Source organism: Pochonia chlamydosporia, chromosome 2, assembly GCF_001653235.2.
Source record: "Pochonia chlamydosporia 170 chromosome 2, whole genome shotgun sequence".
In the NCBI taxonomy this organism is placed as follows: domain Eukaryota; kingdom Fungi; phylum Ascomycota; class Sordariomycetes; order Hypocreales; family Clavicipitaceae; genus Pochonia; species Pochonia chlamydosporia.
This window is the reverse complement of record NC_035791.1, coordinates 3,424,813-3,440,494: the sequence shown is the minus strand read 5'-3', so window position 1 is coordinate 3,440,494 and position 15,682 is coordinate 3,424,813. Positions and strand designations below refer to the sequence as shown.

Genomic DNA, 15,682 nt, shown 5'->3' with positions numbered 1-15,682 from the left:
ACGGAGTACGAAGTCATAACAGAGGAGTTAAGTCGGATTTGGTCCTTCGTTCCTTCCTCATCACCAGCCGGGACAATATTTCAAAACAAGGCAACCAGGCCGCCAACTATTCCCTGAGCCAAGACCAACAGACATGAATGTCAAATTGAATGCTATTCTTGCATCACAGTGGCGTTTGAATCTAAACAAGCCAGATCCATCTCGTGGCTGCATCAAGGGCTCCCTCACTACCGGTCTGAGACAACTCCGTCGCATCCAACCAGTGTCTGGTCCGTAATACAAGCTAAGTCAATCTCACTTCCCATGTGCATTCGCACCCTCGCCGACCCGCCGTTCGTTTTTCGTATCGCTTGTTCTCACGCCCTTGGGCTCCCTTTTTGAGTATGCTCCCCGTTGCAGCCACGCTGTTGAGTGTCCAAAGACAGTGTTGGTCTTGCTCCTGGTGGTCGACCCCGAAATACAGGATCTCTACTTGCTCCCTTTGGGACATTATTTCCGTGTCATGGTTTCACCGATCGATTCAATGGCAATGCACCTGACGCATTATATCTTAACCATCACGTGAGTTCGGCACTTGATGTTTACCCATGTTGTTCGACAGGTGTCTGACTTGGAACGAGAACTAAGAAATTCACCGGTCCATGATCGGGGAGGGCTTTTGCGGCTGCTGATACAAGTCGCACATTGCACCCTGTTTATTCACTTCGAATGAAAAGCAACAATCTTACGTCTCAGGAGAGTCCTAGTGACATTGTGGCCGTTCCGTCCGGTATCTAGCCGTCCAGCCATTCGCGGCCCTGTCGAGCGCTGATGATGGGCCAAATGCTTTGTGTGAGCAGAAAAGTGAATTCCCGCCGGCCGTGGCTGAGACACAAGCAGCCAAGAAACTGAGGGGGAGGGAGGCCTGTGTAGCCTCTCCAATTTGGATGCCACATTCGACCGGAATTGCCCGGTACCTTTCCAGTTCATTTCTTACACGTTTAGTTTCTGTCTCCAATGCCAGAAACTGATATCATGGATTTGCTTGTAAGATGATAATATCAAGGTGAGGAGAAAACGTGGAGCTGCCCAGCATCAATCTAATAGACTCTGGTGTCCGTCGACCTTGAGATGTGCCACAGGGCCTTTGGTAGAAACATCAACCTGATTGCTCATAATATTTAGGTCTTCACGAGGATCGCGGCTAGAATACCTCCATTTGGAAGCAAAACTCCTACATTTAGCAACAGGCGGTGAGCTGACAACTTTCCGAAGCAACTGACAGCATATTCACTGCTCAGAATGCATCAGCAAATCAACAATAGCATGCTCCACCATTGGTGCGCACAGATACAGCCATAGCTTTTACCCGGTTGTACAGAATACAAGGTGAGTCTTCTAGCCACGAGGCAATAGACAATGTTCGTTGAGGGTTGATCGGAAAGTGACCCAAAGAAAGACAGCCTGCGTATGCTAATGCTCAGACGGATCTCTAGAAGCCAATGTTACGCGAGACGGGCACTTTTCTCATTTAGGGTTGACCCTGTGTCGCTGTATCAGCGGCATCGAACCGGGATACAAAGTGATCTTGTGCCTCAGAGACTTCTGTGCAACAAGATTACACGGTATGAGATCTCCCATCTTAAACAAGAGCGAGTCTGCTTTCAAGCATATTTTGAAGGCGGATTTTGCAGAAGAGACTCAAAAGATCGCTCTGCAAGCTGCCCATCTTTGCAGATGAACGTCGTCATATTGCTGGCCATGGCCTTTTCGTTGACATCATCGCGAATATCATATCGTTAAGAGATCATGGAACAACTCAGATCTTGACAAAAGATCCAATCGAGTTTGAACTTCAGCATGCGCTATAATCCTACCCCATCAGTTGATGAAGCATTTCGTATCATTGAGTCCTGTTGTTCATGGTGGAACAAGTCATACGTCAACTCTGGGTCTGTGCGACTTCAACCACTTGCCCACTGCCTAGCATTGACGTTTGCACCCGTGCGATAAACTGCTGAATGAAGCACAGGATCTCTCACCGAGGTTGCACGATACTCCGTGACTAGCAATACGGACTACTCTACTCTGATCTACGCTTGTCTCCGACATCGACCCCAGGTCAGCTCAACCCGGCAAGGTGCTTTCAAGGTCAGGGAATGTGCTGAGTCGCTTTGTGAGTGATCATTGTAAGGTCTACGGGGTATTACCCATGTGCATCTCTTATAACCTACGGGAAAATGGGCACCGGATGTCGGTCCATGCATCGCAGCGTCCAGTTTGGGAAAGTCAACTGTGCTGCAACCTGCAACTTCCGGGATTATCTCGGATGTCGATGAGAATGAAGAATCCAACTGAGCCATGGCTAATGTGTAGCCTGCTCAGGCTGCCGACTTTTCTAGCAATATGACATGCTCGTATGGCGTGCAGCCAGAACACGACACACCTTGCCGCCCCTCACGTCAATTTCTGGTGATGCGACTCGTGAGATGTGACCAGTCTCATTTTACGAAGTTCTGTTACCTGCATCAAGGACAATCTGGTCATCACCCATTGGCTTCCTGTGTCTCGCGTCCTTGGCTCCCCCACTCTGCTTCCTGACAGCCCTGACAGAGATGCTCACAGCGATGGACTTATTAGCACAAACCTAGCACAAGCCTAATACGCCAGGATCCAAAGTCGCATGTAACAACCACATACGGAGTACTCTGCGTGCTCACCTACTAACTACCTAGGTAATGAGCACGGAACATGGTAGGGAATAACGGATGCTGCGAGTACGAGTGTTTCGTGCGATGGCCTGGCTCCTCGCTCTGTAAGGCCAAGACAGGAATCCTGGCGTTAAGACAAGAGCGTTTCTGCTGTCGTTTCCGACTGGTAGCTTTTATTTTCGCCGCAACATGTGTCTTTACGAGGCGAAACTATTCTGTAACAAAATTCCAATCATCAAGGACGGAATCCGATCTGAACATGTTTTCTTCAACCGGCAGAGCCAAACACATCCCGAGAAAACCCAGAAGCCTGGCATGAAAAGGTATTTACCTTTTGTCCAAAGGCTGGTATTGCAGATTGAGGGACGGCCAAATCATGAGTCTGGTACCCCTTTTTGGTCCATCCTTGTGACGCCTGTTGTGTCTTGTTGGACCCTTTGTTCCTCGACCTTCAGTACGGAGTATCTGCTACTGAATAACAATTTAGACATATCTAACTTGTTACGGCTGCCGATGTCAAGCCACCAACCAGGCCAGGGTTCATCTTCTGGCCAATTTCCTGCAAACGGTATGCTATTACTGACCATGCAGATAGTCAATAACTTTCAACATAGCACCGCCATAGAGCTTCTTATCAGTTTCCCTGACGCAATGTCTTCACCACATCGACAACATGAGCCAGTAAATTTATTTCATGGCACAAGGCGGAAATTTGGATTGTCGGAACACTCCATCTAGCTGCTGTCAATTTACGCCAGGAAGGAAGAGGGTGCAAGGCAATAAATAGTGTCGGGACAAGCTCCGGTAAGCACATCAAAATCAAACATGGTCACTGAAATCGTTGACACCACATCTACAATGTTTATTGAGTTAGAACGTACTAGTTCGTGGCGGCGCCAAACAGCCGTGCACCAACAGGCGACGCACTTCAAACTCCTCAATGTTTTGACCATGACGATACACCCTGCCAAACAGTCTGCATATTAAACTTTTGAACCAACAAACATATTTCGCACATGCTCCTTTTCATGACCAGTTACGGTGCTTTTCTGACGAGCCTTGTCCTCCGTCAACCACGGTTAACATGCAACGACAGGGATGTGGCGGTGTTCCTGACGGCGGCCCGGCCAACATATTGGTCCTCTTACCCCTGCTAGCTAGCGCCCGCTTTATTGTTGGTCCCAACTCACCTAGCTAACAAAATGAAGGACCAAATAAAAAAAGAAAGAGGGAAGTATGTAGAAAAAGCAAAAGAACGCAAGTACAGAGTCAAAAAAGAAAGAACGGGTGTCACCGCACCGCCCGTGGTGGTAATAGCATCGCTCAATCAACAGCCAACGTTGAAAGATGGAAGGAGAAAGGTGTCACAACGACACTTGGCGGATTAGCCGCATCGACCAGACGCCATCAACCAGGCGGGTATCTTCCCCGGATTGGCCTTGATCTAATGTGTAAGTTTGATGTTGTACATGACTCTAGTGGCAAGTTATGCACCAAGTCGATCGTGAGATTCTCAAGTTGATTCGCATCAGATGGACAATGGACAAGTCTCAGTGTTGGAATATTTGAATGTTTTTTATTGTTTGCGGTATCTTGAAAATCCGTTCTTTTGCATTCAACTGCCCTTGCCCGTCTGTACCGGCATTGCACCTAGGCAAGTATAACATGTCTTATGTCTAAACAAATCCAGCCCCATCCCCGTTGCTGCTCCAATCAATCCAATGAAGCAGCCCATAAAATTGTACCAGTGAAGTCCAAATAAAAACGCCTGTAATGCCAAATTATCCACCAAATCAAGTCTCAAGGTATCAAGAGGATTGCAAATCTTATATACAGAAACCCAAACAAAAGGGCCACATGAAGTCCAGAGAAAGGTGGGAACACAACCAAAGGGAAGAGGGGAACCAGGCAGAAAAAAAAAGAGCAGCAAAAGAAACCAGTCCCTTCCGGGGAACGGTGCCACACGGCTGCATCGAGATCGACGCTGCGCCACTATCTTGTCGCGCAGAGATTAGGCTAGCTAGCTACAAACTTCCCGTCCTACCACCCTGCGGTGGAACAAGACAGCGTAGGTCATTCGTGCGTAGGGGCTGTCGAATGAGACGTCTCGAAAAGCCCTCGGTTCGTCAGAGGCTGTAATAACGATTTCGTGCCGCCGCATTGGAAAAGGGGCAAAGTACTGAGCCCAGGAGTCGAAGCAAAATTAATTTCTATCCTCCGGTTTGGGTCGAAGAGATCTGGCCTCCAGCTGTCGCTTCCTTTCGAGTTTGGCGTAATGAAGGCCACAGGCGTTGCATAGAGTTCTGGCACCATCCGGGCCACGTCTCCACTCGGGGGTATCAATTCTGTTGCAGCTATGGCATCGACCAGGAGGAGCAGCCCGCTGTAAATATCGTTAGCCTGCCATCAGACGCGCACTCTTCAGAAAACAAAGATATCACTTACGCCTCGACGCTTCTTCACCTCTGTCATAGTGTACTGGGGCTTCATTCCGTTGTCATACATGGGGACATCTTGATGCTCCTCCTCAAATGCCCCCTTCCCCTTTGTGCCTTCTCTCGCTCGCTCGCTTTGAATTGAGGCTTGAACGGCATCCTTGACTTGCTCCAATGAGCGTTTGATCATGTCGATGTTGCCCAACATATCGTTGACCTCTCGCTCAGTGGGCAAACGCTCGGGAATTGGGTGGGAGCCGTGCTGTTCCTGCGCTATACGGCCATACGCTTCCGCAAAATTGAATATTGTTCGTGAGGCGGACCCAATCTATTCATTTGGGATGACACATGTCAGCGGAGATTTCAACATGGGTATTTGTTGGTGATAATATACTTACACGGCTAAGAGCATCTTGATAGCTCCACGTCTCAAAATGACGATTTGGCGCGTGCTCGAATCTCGCACGGTTGGAGTACTCAGGTTCCTCATGTCGCACAGGCTGTCCACGAGGGTCGTATTGTCCCGGTGGTGCGGGCACCGCATGTCGAGGTGAAATTGGATAAGCAGGAAGAGGCACCTGGCCAGGAGGAAGATGCCCGGAGGCATATGGGTGCGAAGTTGGCGGCGGTGGGTGACCGTATGCTCCGTTCGGTCCATGCGGATCCGGTTGCTGTTGGGGATCAGCAAGGCGATGTTGCGGAAGGTCAGATTTTGTGGGAGGTGTTGCCCGACGGTCTGATACAGGCGGGAGGCTGTGTCGACCATTGAAAGGAGGGCGGGGGGAATCGGCGAAGGCAGGTAAGGGTTCTTGTCGAGGCGGATATGTTGATGTATGCAGCTGTTGAGGGGAATGCTTCTCAGACTCCGGGTACGGACGGGGCGCTGGTGTTGCAAAAGGTGAAGGCAAACTTGACCCGGGTTGAATGTTGGGTTGAGCAGGAGGGGGGAACTGGCCCGGTCTGGCTCCGGAGATGACTTCTGAAATAGACGGTAGAGATTGTCGGCCAGATTGTTCCTTCTCGTCGGAAGAGCGGCGATGATCGCTAGAAATCATATTGCCAGTAGGGTTCGAAGGTGCTGGCGCCGGTGTTGTCCCAGATTGATGTGGTGGATAGTTTGAATATGAAGAAGCCTGGGGGTAGTGGGCGCTTGGTGCTAGAACTGTCGCCGTAGCCATGGCGGGTTGTTCAGGGTACCGCCGATCCAAGGGTTCTCGCTGAGAATGATATGAAGTTTGAAGTGGGTTGGCGGGTTGTTGTTGTCTTTGGTGTTGTTCTGAAAGCAGAGCAGAGTTCGAATGTACACTACGGACAACCAAGTGTGTCAATAATGACAACGAAGAAAGGGTATGTAGGTTACAGTGCACGAGGCAGAGAAAAGCTGGACGAGGGACAGCCTGAAATGTAAGACGTACCTTGGGCGGGATCCAGAGTCACCTGGTTCCATAGCGCGCGTGGCAAGAAACCGAGGCCTGGAGATTATGGCTGTAGACACATCGGACTGTTGCCAGGAATGAAAAAGCAGGAATAAACAGGACGAAATATGTTCCTCGTCAGTTGAACGACGGAAGAATACAAACTTGTCACCCAAGCTTTTCTGGCGTGTGAGCGTGGGAAGGGGACAACAATGGTGAAAATGAAGAGGGTTGGAGGAGACAAGCGGATAAAAAGAAGAAAAAGGGAATAATAGCAATATAACAATAAAAAAGTACCGATACCAGCAAGCCACACCCAAGGCCAGGTTAGCCTGGGGCAAGGTTGAAGGAGATCTGACGCGATGGGCACTACCTCGTGGTGGCGTTGGCGAGCTTGTCATTGGGGCAGACAGGGTTGACCCAGCAGAAAACAGCAACGGGCCCTCTCAGCTTGATCCAGAGACCCAAGACCAGGAATAGAGAGGTCCACAGAGCCAAAGAGCGAACCAGCCGACAAGGGTCTAGGCAAAGATGCTCTGCTACTGAGGTGGGCTTGGGTTTGGGCTGGGTCCTGAGCGAACAACGAGATGGAGAGTGGAGTCCTCAGATGAGAGATCCGCGGCACTGGATTGTGCTTGTCTCTGCGCTTTTTAGGGGGCGCTGCTAGCGAGTTTGGCTTTCGTAGCCGGGGCCCGCGATACAACGTGGGAAAACGATGGTGGAGGTGCGCCAGAGTCGTCACTAGTCTTGACCTGGGAGGGCGTACAACCAACTTCAGGACCCCGGGATGGTGTGACTATAATTGACAACGGGGGTGGTTAAACCAGAAAGGACAAAGTCGGGGATCCAGCGCCGGTATTAGGTCGTTATGGCCGTCACAGAGGTCATTTGAGAGTCTGGTGTGTCCAGGGATCGGTGTCCTTAGGCTTTCTGCAAGCTACAAGCTGGTAAAGAGACAACAGCCCGCTGGGCCGCCGGTGGCCCGGTGGCTCACGCCCCATGATCTTCTCTCACCCCCTGGCCCCAAGTCCTAATCGCTATCGGGGAACTGGAATGTCGGGATGATGGACGCCTGAGATTTGAGCATCGCGTGTAGGCAGTAGCGCGCCCGCTACTGGGCACAACTGTTGTTATTTTTGCCTCCACAATGACACCAGCCGTTGCTGAGTTCGGTGGGCAAGGGATAAGCGGACGGATGAGATTTGTGCTTCTAGAGGGCTTCTGACGAGAGTCCAAGTGGGACTCGCATTGGGTGTGACTGTGATCAGCCAGATTGTCAGTTTTTGCGAGATTGTCGAACCCCAAGGGGGTGGCGGGTACCAGCAGAAGGCAAGATGACACGGTTCTTTAGCTCACCAACCATCATCAGGCGCCAAGCATCAAGAACTTGAGCGTTTCTTGCCATCGAGCCGTTCATTGAATGGAAGGGAGGTAGGGGGTATGGTTGGCTGCGTTGTGCGTGTTCGTTGGCTGGTTGACTTGGCTGGCCGCTTCGAATACGGTGGGTGCGTCGTAGAGCCTGGGCAGTCCAGTCTGTTGGAAAACCCAGATCGAAGTGGGCTTGGAGTTCTAATTGCGTGGGTGTGATGAGCGTTGCCCAGCATGGATTGGACACATGAGCAGCGGAATGGTGTGCCAACCCCGGACCTGGACTTGAGGTGACGAGATGGATATCTATGCTTGTATCGAATCTAAGGCAAGGTGTGAAGCCCCGAAGCCCACAAAGCGATGTGTGTGCTAGATTTCGGTGCAGGTCCGCGAATTGGGGCGTGGGCAATGGTGTGTTGAAGCTTGAAAAGTGCTGCACTGTACAGATGGGGTACAGGAGTTCAAGCGTAAGAGAGATCGAACTCATCTCGCGGATCAAATCGGCAGAATGTGGAGGGTGTGAATGCCGACGTCTTTGTACATTGTACATTGTACTTCGTGTCTGTATCCTGCATCTTGCGCAACATGTACTGTAGATGCAGAGGAAAGGAGTGCATGCATGCCCTCTTACTCTAGTGCTCAGAGTCTGAAGTGCACGCCTGTTGAGCCGTCGTGATCTAAGTCATTATGCGATGCGTGATCGAATGGTGCTGCAGTGTATGGCGTCTGGCGTTTTGAGCCTGGGCTGGGCTGGCTGAACCAGCCCAATGCTGCAATGCATCGTTCCTTCCCGCCCGGTTTCCAACGCGGCTAAGGGAAGGAGATTGCCCAAGGAAGTCCGGAGTATTGGCTTCGCGAAGGCAGGTGCCACCTACAACCACCAACTGAAGTCATGTCCAGCCCTCGGAACAGTCGTGAATGGTGGCAACAATGAATCCTGGTTCGTCAGGTTGTCTCCCTTGTCTGCTTTTCAATCAAGGCATTTTTCTCACTGCTTGCTCGGTCGGAAGCAATATCATCACTGTTGTCAGGATTATTGATGGTGTCAAGTACGTTATGCAACATAGCACGGTGCCATCACTCCATGCGTGAACTGTTGGCACAGCCCAAAAGCACGCTTGGAGCAGAACATGATTTCAAAACGCTTCGAACCGGTCAACCTGCGCGAGGTCCATATCTGATCAGGAATAGTCTGCTCCAATAGGGAAATCCTTGATGGTTAACACGATGTGCGCCGACACACCCTCTTGCAGCCAGAAAGGTGCGGAAAGTTCGGAAGCCTAACGAACAGAACTAAATGACCTGGCTCCCAAGCGCTGGTACCTTGGTTTTTATTGTCCCCTACCAATATTCAAGCTCGGCTCTGCCCATTTACCGTGTCCGGATACTCAAAGTCTACCGAGATAACCACCTTTTGGCTCCGATATTATATCTTATCAGAAGAACCTCAACAATCGATGTCTGCCGCTTCGTGTAATAATATATGTGCAGGGTCTGCGTCATGGAACATGTGTTTTCACGTTCAATTCCGTGACGTCGGAATTGGAAAATGTGACAAGCGCTCCCAACACAACTGCCAAGGAAGGCATCATCATCAAAGGAACAGGGTTCAGGAGGCCCCCAATCAGAGAAACAATTGACAGCCGTTTCGTTTTCAGCATCAATAGAAGACCATCACTTACCGGCGCATTTGACACTAAAAGGGGCAACCGATCTAGTCCCTCTAGCGCAGGGTTTTCGATTTGGGGGGTGGATCTTGATATCACTGTCCTGTGGTTCACTTCAATTTGCGAAATGCTTAGTCTCTCCGTCTGGCTCCGTCCATTGCGTGCAACTTTCCAGATTTTAGCTGGCGCTGGAAGTCTCAGCTACAAAGCACGAACTACTGAGCTGAAGAATGTTGTCGTCTGTCCTCATACATTCGCCAACTATGGTGTGCGAAAAGGCACCTCCACCTACGTACGGCAGGGCAGATTTGGTTCAGCCACGGCTTCGTGACTGACCCAAACGATAGCCGCAATGCCTGCATCCACAGCGAGTCATGGAAGTAATTTCTCTCCCCGGTCTTATCCAAGGCTGCACTGTCTCATGCTTCAGCCATACAGCAGGGCTCCAGCTGTCTGAACCAGTCGGGACAGGCTAAGTTGGTCATTTTTGATGCCGCCATGACACTCCACGCGAGCCCCAGAATCTACAGGTGCCACTCATTGGCATACGTGCGATTCAGTACCCAAGTATAGTGCACGCCAGTTGGAGCTCTGCCAGAGGCGGAGAGAAGACAAGCCATCCTAGTATTCAACACTGCATATGTAAAGACAAGGTCAGTCCTCCCATTGAGCCAAACTGGTAGTCTGGTCTGCGAATAGTCCTAGTCTCAGGCCACGAAATGGATAGACAAACCCAGTAGTAAGATTTTGCCGACAGCGAAAAGGCGGTCTCTAAGGCATTGGTCAAACAAGTCTTCGATATCTTGACCAAGCAGCCTGCGTTTCCGGCCCAAATGGCTAACTATAGCTACTGCGGGTTCCGTGGCACCACAACTCTTTTAGGTCCCATGAGCTTGTTTGCGAAAGTCAGAGAACCCAAATCGTGACCTGGCATTTCCACTCTGGCGCCTGCGTTGCTGAGAGACGATACAATGAGGAGGAAAGACTCAAGTTGAAAGCAATTTAGGAAGTGCAAATAATTCGCCTCGTCTGAATAGGTCCATTCGTTTCGCTGACAGTAAGTTGGTGTTTGGCTTTATATTCAAGGCGGTTCAACCCGTTGTAATTATCACCTCTGTTGGGCTGTTTTCCGTTCTCTCGCTGAACTACACAGGACAGAGCACTGTTCTCATCTTGTCATTTAACATATGTTTGGAACTACCTCAGCACTTCGTATACTGTGCGAATGGTCTGTTGACTGCTCCTTTTGTCACTGGGGCCATTCGATGTCCTGACCTGCCAAGGCAACGTCTCACATGTGGGCAACATGTGACGAAGCAAGACCAGCACGCAGGAGCGATCAGGGTGAGTTAGTGCTGTGGTATTGGCTGATCAGCATAGCCTACCGAGAGGATACATATCCAGCTGAGAGGAATTGTCAAAAGAATAACAGTACACTGCCCGAGCACCGTCATAGGGAGCAGGCCAAGATCAACCTTCGACTGGAGAAGAGTGAGTCGTTGTTTAGCACACAGCGAGTGCCAGAGCTGTGCCAACAGCTGGAAATTGTCGAGCCCCGCCAACCAGAGAGAGCTTGGGACCAAAAAGATGAAGAAAGGCGATATCGAGGTCCACAGACGGCACCACACGTGGCTAGCAAGCCTCAAACGATGGATGGATGGTATGAGATGCTGCTGGCTGGGCTAGGTGTGAACGCAAGTCCTGGATCGATGCGCTAACTGTGCTTGGCGCCAGACATGTTCAAATCGAGAAGGTCGTTATCATTATCCGATCCGTTTCTCGGTCAGAGCCCACAGGCCGCTACATGCAGCCGATCGAACCCTTGATGCTGGCTGGTAGTGCTTGCGGGTACGGTAACCTCAATTTGGTTTGATTTCGAAGAGTCAAGCAACCAAGTAGAACTGGAGCACCACAGGCCTTGGGGTTTTATCACGGCCAAGGAAGGAGACTTGGGGCAGAGAGAAGAGCACAAGGACCTCATGCTGACCATGCAAACATGACCTTTGTCTCAGTAAGTGGTGTTGCTCTGTGCAGCTACATCCCTGCCTTCCGATCCATTCGCAATGCTGGTCCAGCCTCCCTAGTAATAACTCATGAACCAGGCCATCGAGTTCAACACCTCGATGATCCATTCACCATCGCAAGGCCGACGACAGACAAATGCCCGCGGACCGCTTCTACGTCGACATGCGTTCACATATACCCCAGGGGTCAGATTTCGTGGGGCCTACGTGTACTACACACTGGGTCTGCCGAAAGGGGAAAATTCATTAGTAGACTTGGGATAAGCCATCTTCACCAGAGAGTCTACATCAAGGACCCTCCTTCGTTAATGACAAAGGGGAATTCGGGGAATCAGCAAAAGTTGAGCATGGGCAAAGGGAAGCGTTCGGTCGGTAAGTGGGAACGGTGTGGACATGTTAGTCCCACAAAAGAGCACGAGGACGATGGAAGTTTTCCACCATGTTAAATCCTCCACACTCTTGGGACCTCGCAAGAGCGAGAGAACTCCCAACAAGGCATGTACTTGCCCCAGTTGACTGGGCACTTAGCAAGCTGACATCAATACTACGCAAACATCTGTCCTTCGACGCTCAGACTTTAATTGCGCTTTCAAGTCATCTCATACGAAAGAAGCCTTGGTCCTCGGGGCGCCAGCGAGAGACCTACAGACAGACCTCTAACACTGTCATTGGTGGAGAGGGGTTTAAATTGAATCAGACAAGAAAAATTATAGCCAGACCAAAAAAAGCCGCCAAAGAAAAAAATTGGTCGGGATACAACCGATCGCGATTCAAAAAAGACGGAGGGCAGCGGGGCCTCCTGGCATGGATGATGACACTTGGGGAGACGCCAAGGTTCTGTGGGTCGGCTGCGTCAAGTCATTGCCCTGCACGATTTGGCAACTCTATTCCCAGGTTGGCAACCATCTCCGGTGGCCACTTGACTTCAAGACGAATATTGGTCTGGTCTGGTGTTTTGGGGTGCCCCGTTGCTCCGGTAAAGCCCGCCATGGGCTTCTGGAACAAGCGTGCTGCGATACCAGATTGCATCAGATGCGACTTCGGGCAGGATGGTGATGTCACGCTGACAGGCACTGTTCCAGGCGCAGAAACCTTCAGCCAACACAGCGCTGGTTGCATTTTAGCAACATGGACATGGAACGGCGTACTCCACATGGACAACCAAAGCCGGCGGCGCCTGAGATGGCAGAATGTGGTGATCTCAGACGATGAGTGAAGAGCTTGGGGTGTTTATGCTGAGCCGCAGCTGCTCAATAGCAGCCGTTTCGATCAGCGGCAGCTTGCCCCATCCCCAAATCAGACCACACAGGTATCATCACATACCTAATCCACCAGTCCGTCAGGCTTTCACTTCGATTGTGAGCATCCCGGATACCACCAGCCTGAGAGCCCTGATATTTTGAAGACGTACCCTGCAAAGGAGAGAGAGCCTTCATGGGTTTTGTCTCAACAAGCACCTGGGATCAAACCGTTTCCCACACCTCAGGTCGCCATAAAAATTGGGGTGCGACTATGGTGAAGTTTTCAAGCCTAGTATCCTGATACTATGAGCTGCACAACATGCAGCAAGGTGAATCCCCTCTGAGTATTGGCTATTGGCCGAGAGCACCCTTGGATCACCAGTATCCCTACGAATGGGTTCGGAAACAATCGCTTACCAGCTCTTGATGATTGTCCCGTTTAGTTGGTAGGCTGTGGATGGGTCCGATCTAGTGATCTGATAAAGGGGATACCAGATTGGTCCGGATCCAATGTGTCTGAACCACAATACGAATCAAAGTCCCCAAATTCGCCCTGACATGGGCAGCAATGCCTCGGCCAAGGGACGGTCTTTTCACCTTGTTGCTTCTGTGCTTGACTTCTACCACTTGGGAAAGGACTTATGCAACAGAGAACATGATGGGTTCGTATTATAAGAGCACTTAAACGACTCTGATTCTGAGCGTCCCCAAGCATTGGGCAGTTGGCTCTGGCTTTCAATCACCAATACGCCTCAAAGCCACACCACACAAGATGCTCGGTAAAGATGATTCAGACCAGTCGCTTCTGGAACCAATGATCCACTTACGCCGTGATGGATCTATTGAATTGGTATTATGAATCCTCATATATTATGAGCGCGACAGGCGTCAACACACCATTCAACCAGACCAAACTCTGACAGAGCCTGCACAAGACGGATGGGCGTATGTTCTATCCAAGTGTTTACGAAAGCTGTCTGCATCATGTGCAATGCGACATACAAGTTATTGAGGACCGAGCCAGTTACACTGTGAAATTCAGTGACTAATTCCTTAACTTCAATCGCTTCGGAGCCCGGGGTATCATGTAAGTCATTGGGTTTCGCATTTCAGGAGTTGCCCGTCAAGTACTTGGGAGGTTTTGCCTAATCATGATGCTGACACGGAGAAATGTACAGGGAGCAAAACGAAAGTCCAACTAACACAGATAAGTATTGGTGGCTGATCGTTTTCCGCGGTGAGGCCTGTGCGCGAGAGGCAGCGTGTGGATCAGCAATTATGCTTTGGGGCCTCCCGGCTCGAGATCCTGATCCTGATGGGACATTCCGAGCTGCCCCCCACACCATCAATTGATCCCATACGGAGTACATGCACACACAAAGGGCGCAGCAAGCAGATCATAATCGACCCACAATTGCATAACCCCAATCTCTCGCAGTTTTGGACTACCAGACCTCCAAACAATGGTTTGAGCCTCCTAATGCCGCCAGTTCGCCGGAGTGTGAACTGGCCCTTCAGATTGGTAAAACGACATATCCCAGGACACTTCCGGAGTGAAGTCGCAGTCATAAGGTGCTGACTGTGCTTCGCTTCGAACAGACCTTGTCAACCGTTCCAGAGAGAGTCAAGTAGTCTTCCGTTCTTTCTCACACCCTCCATATCTGACGCCAAGCCCTGAAAGTCTGTGGAGTTAGTTTGACCATCACATGGGAGTGGAAGACTTGCAAGTTGCACCAAGTTGGACCGCCATAAGCGTCAGTCCGACGAAGAAAGAAAGAGGCACAATGTACTTCTGGTTTGTGAGGTATTCAAGTTAGCGACCTTGAGGAAATGCCCGGCCCAGTTATGGTGGCATTCACTGGAAAGTACGGAGTCCACCTGTGCTCCATTGAAGACATCGGGATGGAATCGGCGGTCACCCTGGAAAATGCCCCAATTTTGCCCATCTTATCACTTCATACCTCAACAGATGGCTGGTGGAGCATGGCACCCTGCTAGTTCACTTTCGTTGACTGGTTTTCCGCCGCCTGAAGTTGATGTCGTGTAGAGAAATTGTTGACAAGCAGGCGAGTTGATGACGCTCAAGGTCTTGCAGACAAAATGTTCTGAACAAGTATCGGCAAAGTTCCTGTCTTCCCAGGCACAACCAACATAACAACTTGATCCACATAACTGTTCGTTGTTGAAAACCAATGGGACAGACAACAGCGTTGCCGGGGCGAGATGTCCAGGAAGAGGAAGCACTGAATTGGCACTCCATACTCCGTACTCCGTGCTTCCTATCCCTATTCCGTCACCGCTTGGTTATTACAAATCGTCAGGTTGTACCCTCCTGATGTCAGCCGCAACAGGCGGCTTGCAAAGCTGGCCACCATGGGCGTCACAAGACAGTATTCAGTGTGTCTCCCTCATCAAGGTACTGGTGAATGCGACACATTAATAGCTTATTTTTGGATTCTATTTGACCACCACCGAGAGCAGATTTTATTACGGAATTTCGGGGGGTTTGTATCATATACTGACTCAGATGTGATACTCGAAATCCCGGTGGTTGTCCTGATGGACAAATGCAAGTGTGTGGGCGGAACCAGAAGATAATGCGTGTTGTTCTGGGAGTCGGTCCTCCCAGAAAGAGAAACAGTCAGATCCTGACTCGGTCCGTCGCTTATGCGCAGACTGCACTGGCAGGCTGATGACCGATCCTCTTTTGCTGCATAGCCTTGAGGATGGGGTGTGGTCAGGCCTGGCACCACCACCCAACTAGTCCAAGCTCGACAATCCAAGAGGTTCCGTGGAGGGCTCTCAAACATCTCGCATCAGTCGAGATTGGTTGATGAAGGGA

At 50.5% G+C, this 15,682-nt stretch overlaps 2 protein-coding genes across 2 annotated transcripts; one reads left to right on the top strand and one right to left on the bottom strand.

Annotated features, from left to right (window-relative positions):
* Nucleotides 1-4,893: 4,893 nt before the first annotated feature.
* VFPPC_03133 (GATA-type sexual development transcription factor NsdD) lies at nt 4,894-6,303 on the bottom strand (the record flags this gene model as incomplete). Its single annotated transcript, XM_018282672.1, has 3 exons — nt 4,894-5,073; nt 5,136-5,453; nt 5,524-6,303. The coding sequence occupies 3 exons, from the start codon at nt 6,301-6,303 to the stop codon at nt 4,894-4,896; spliced, it is 1,278 nt and encodes a 425-aa protein (XP_018147237.1).
* A 4,567-nt stretch (nt 6,304-10,870) lies between these two features.
* On the top strand, nt 10,871-11,293 carry VFPPC_03132 (hypothetical protein; the record flags this gene model as incomplete). Its single annotated transcript, XM_018282671.1, has 1 exon — nt 10,871-11,293. The coding sequence occupies one exon, from the start codon at nt 10,871-10,873 to the stop codon at nt 11,291-11,293; it is 423 nt and encodes a 140-aa protein (XP_018147236.1).
* Nucleotides 11,294-15,682: the final 4,389 nt, after the last annotated feature.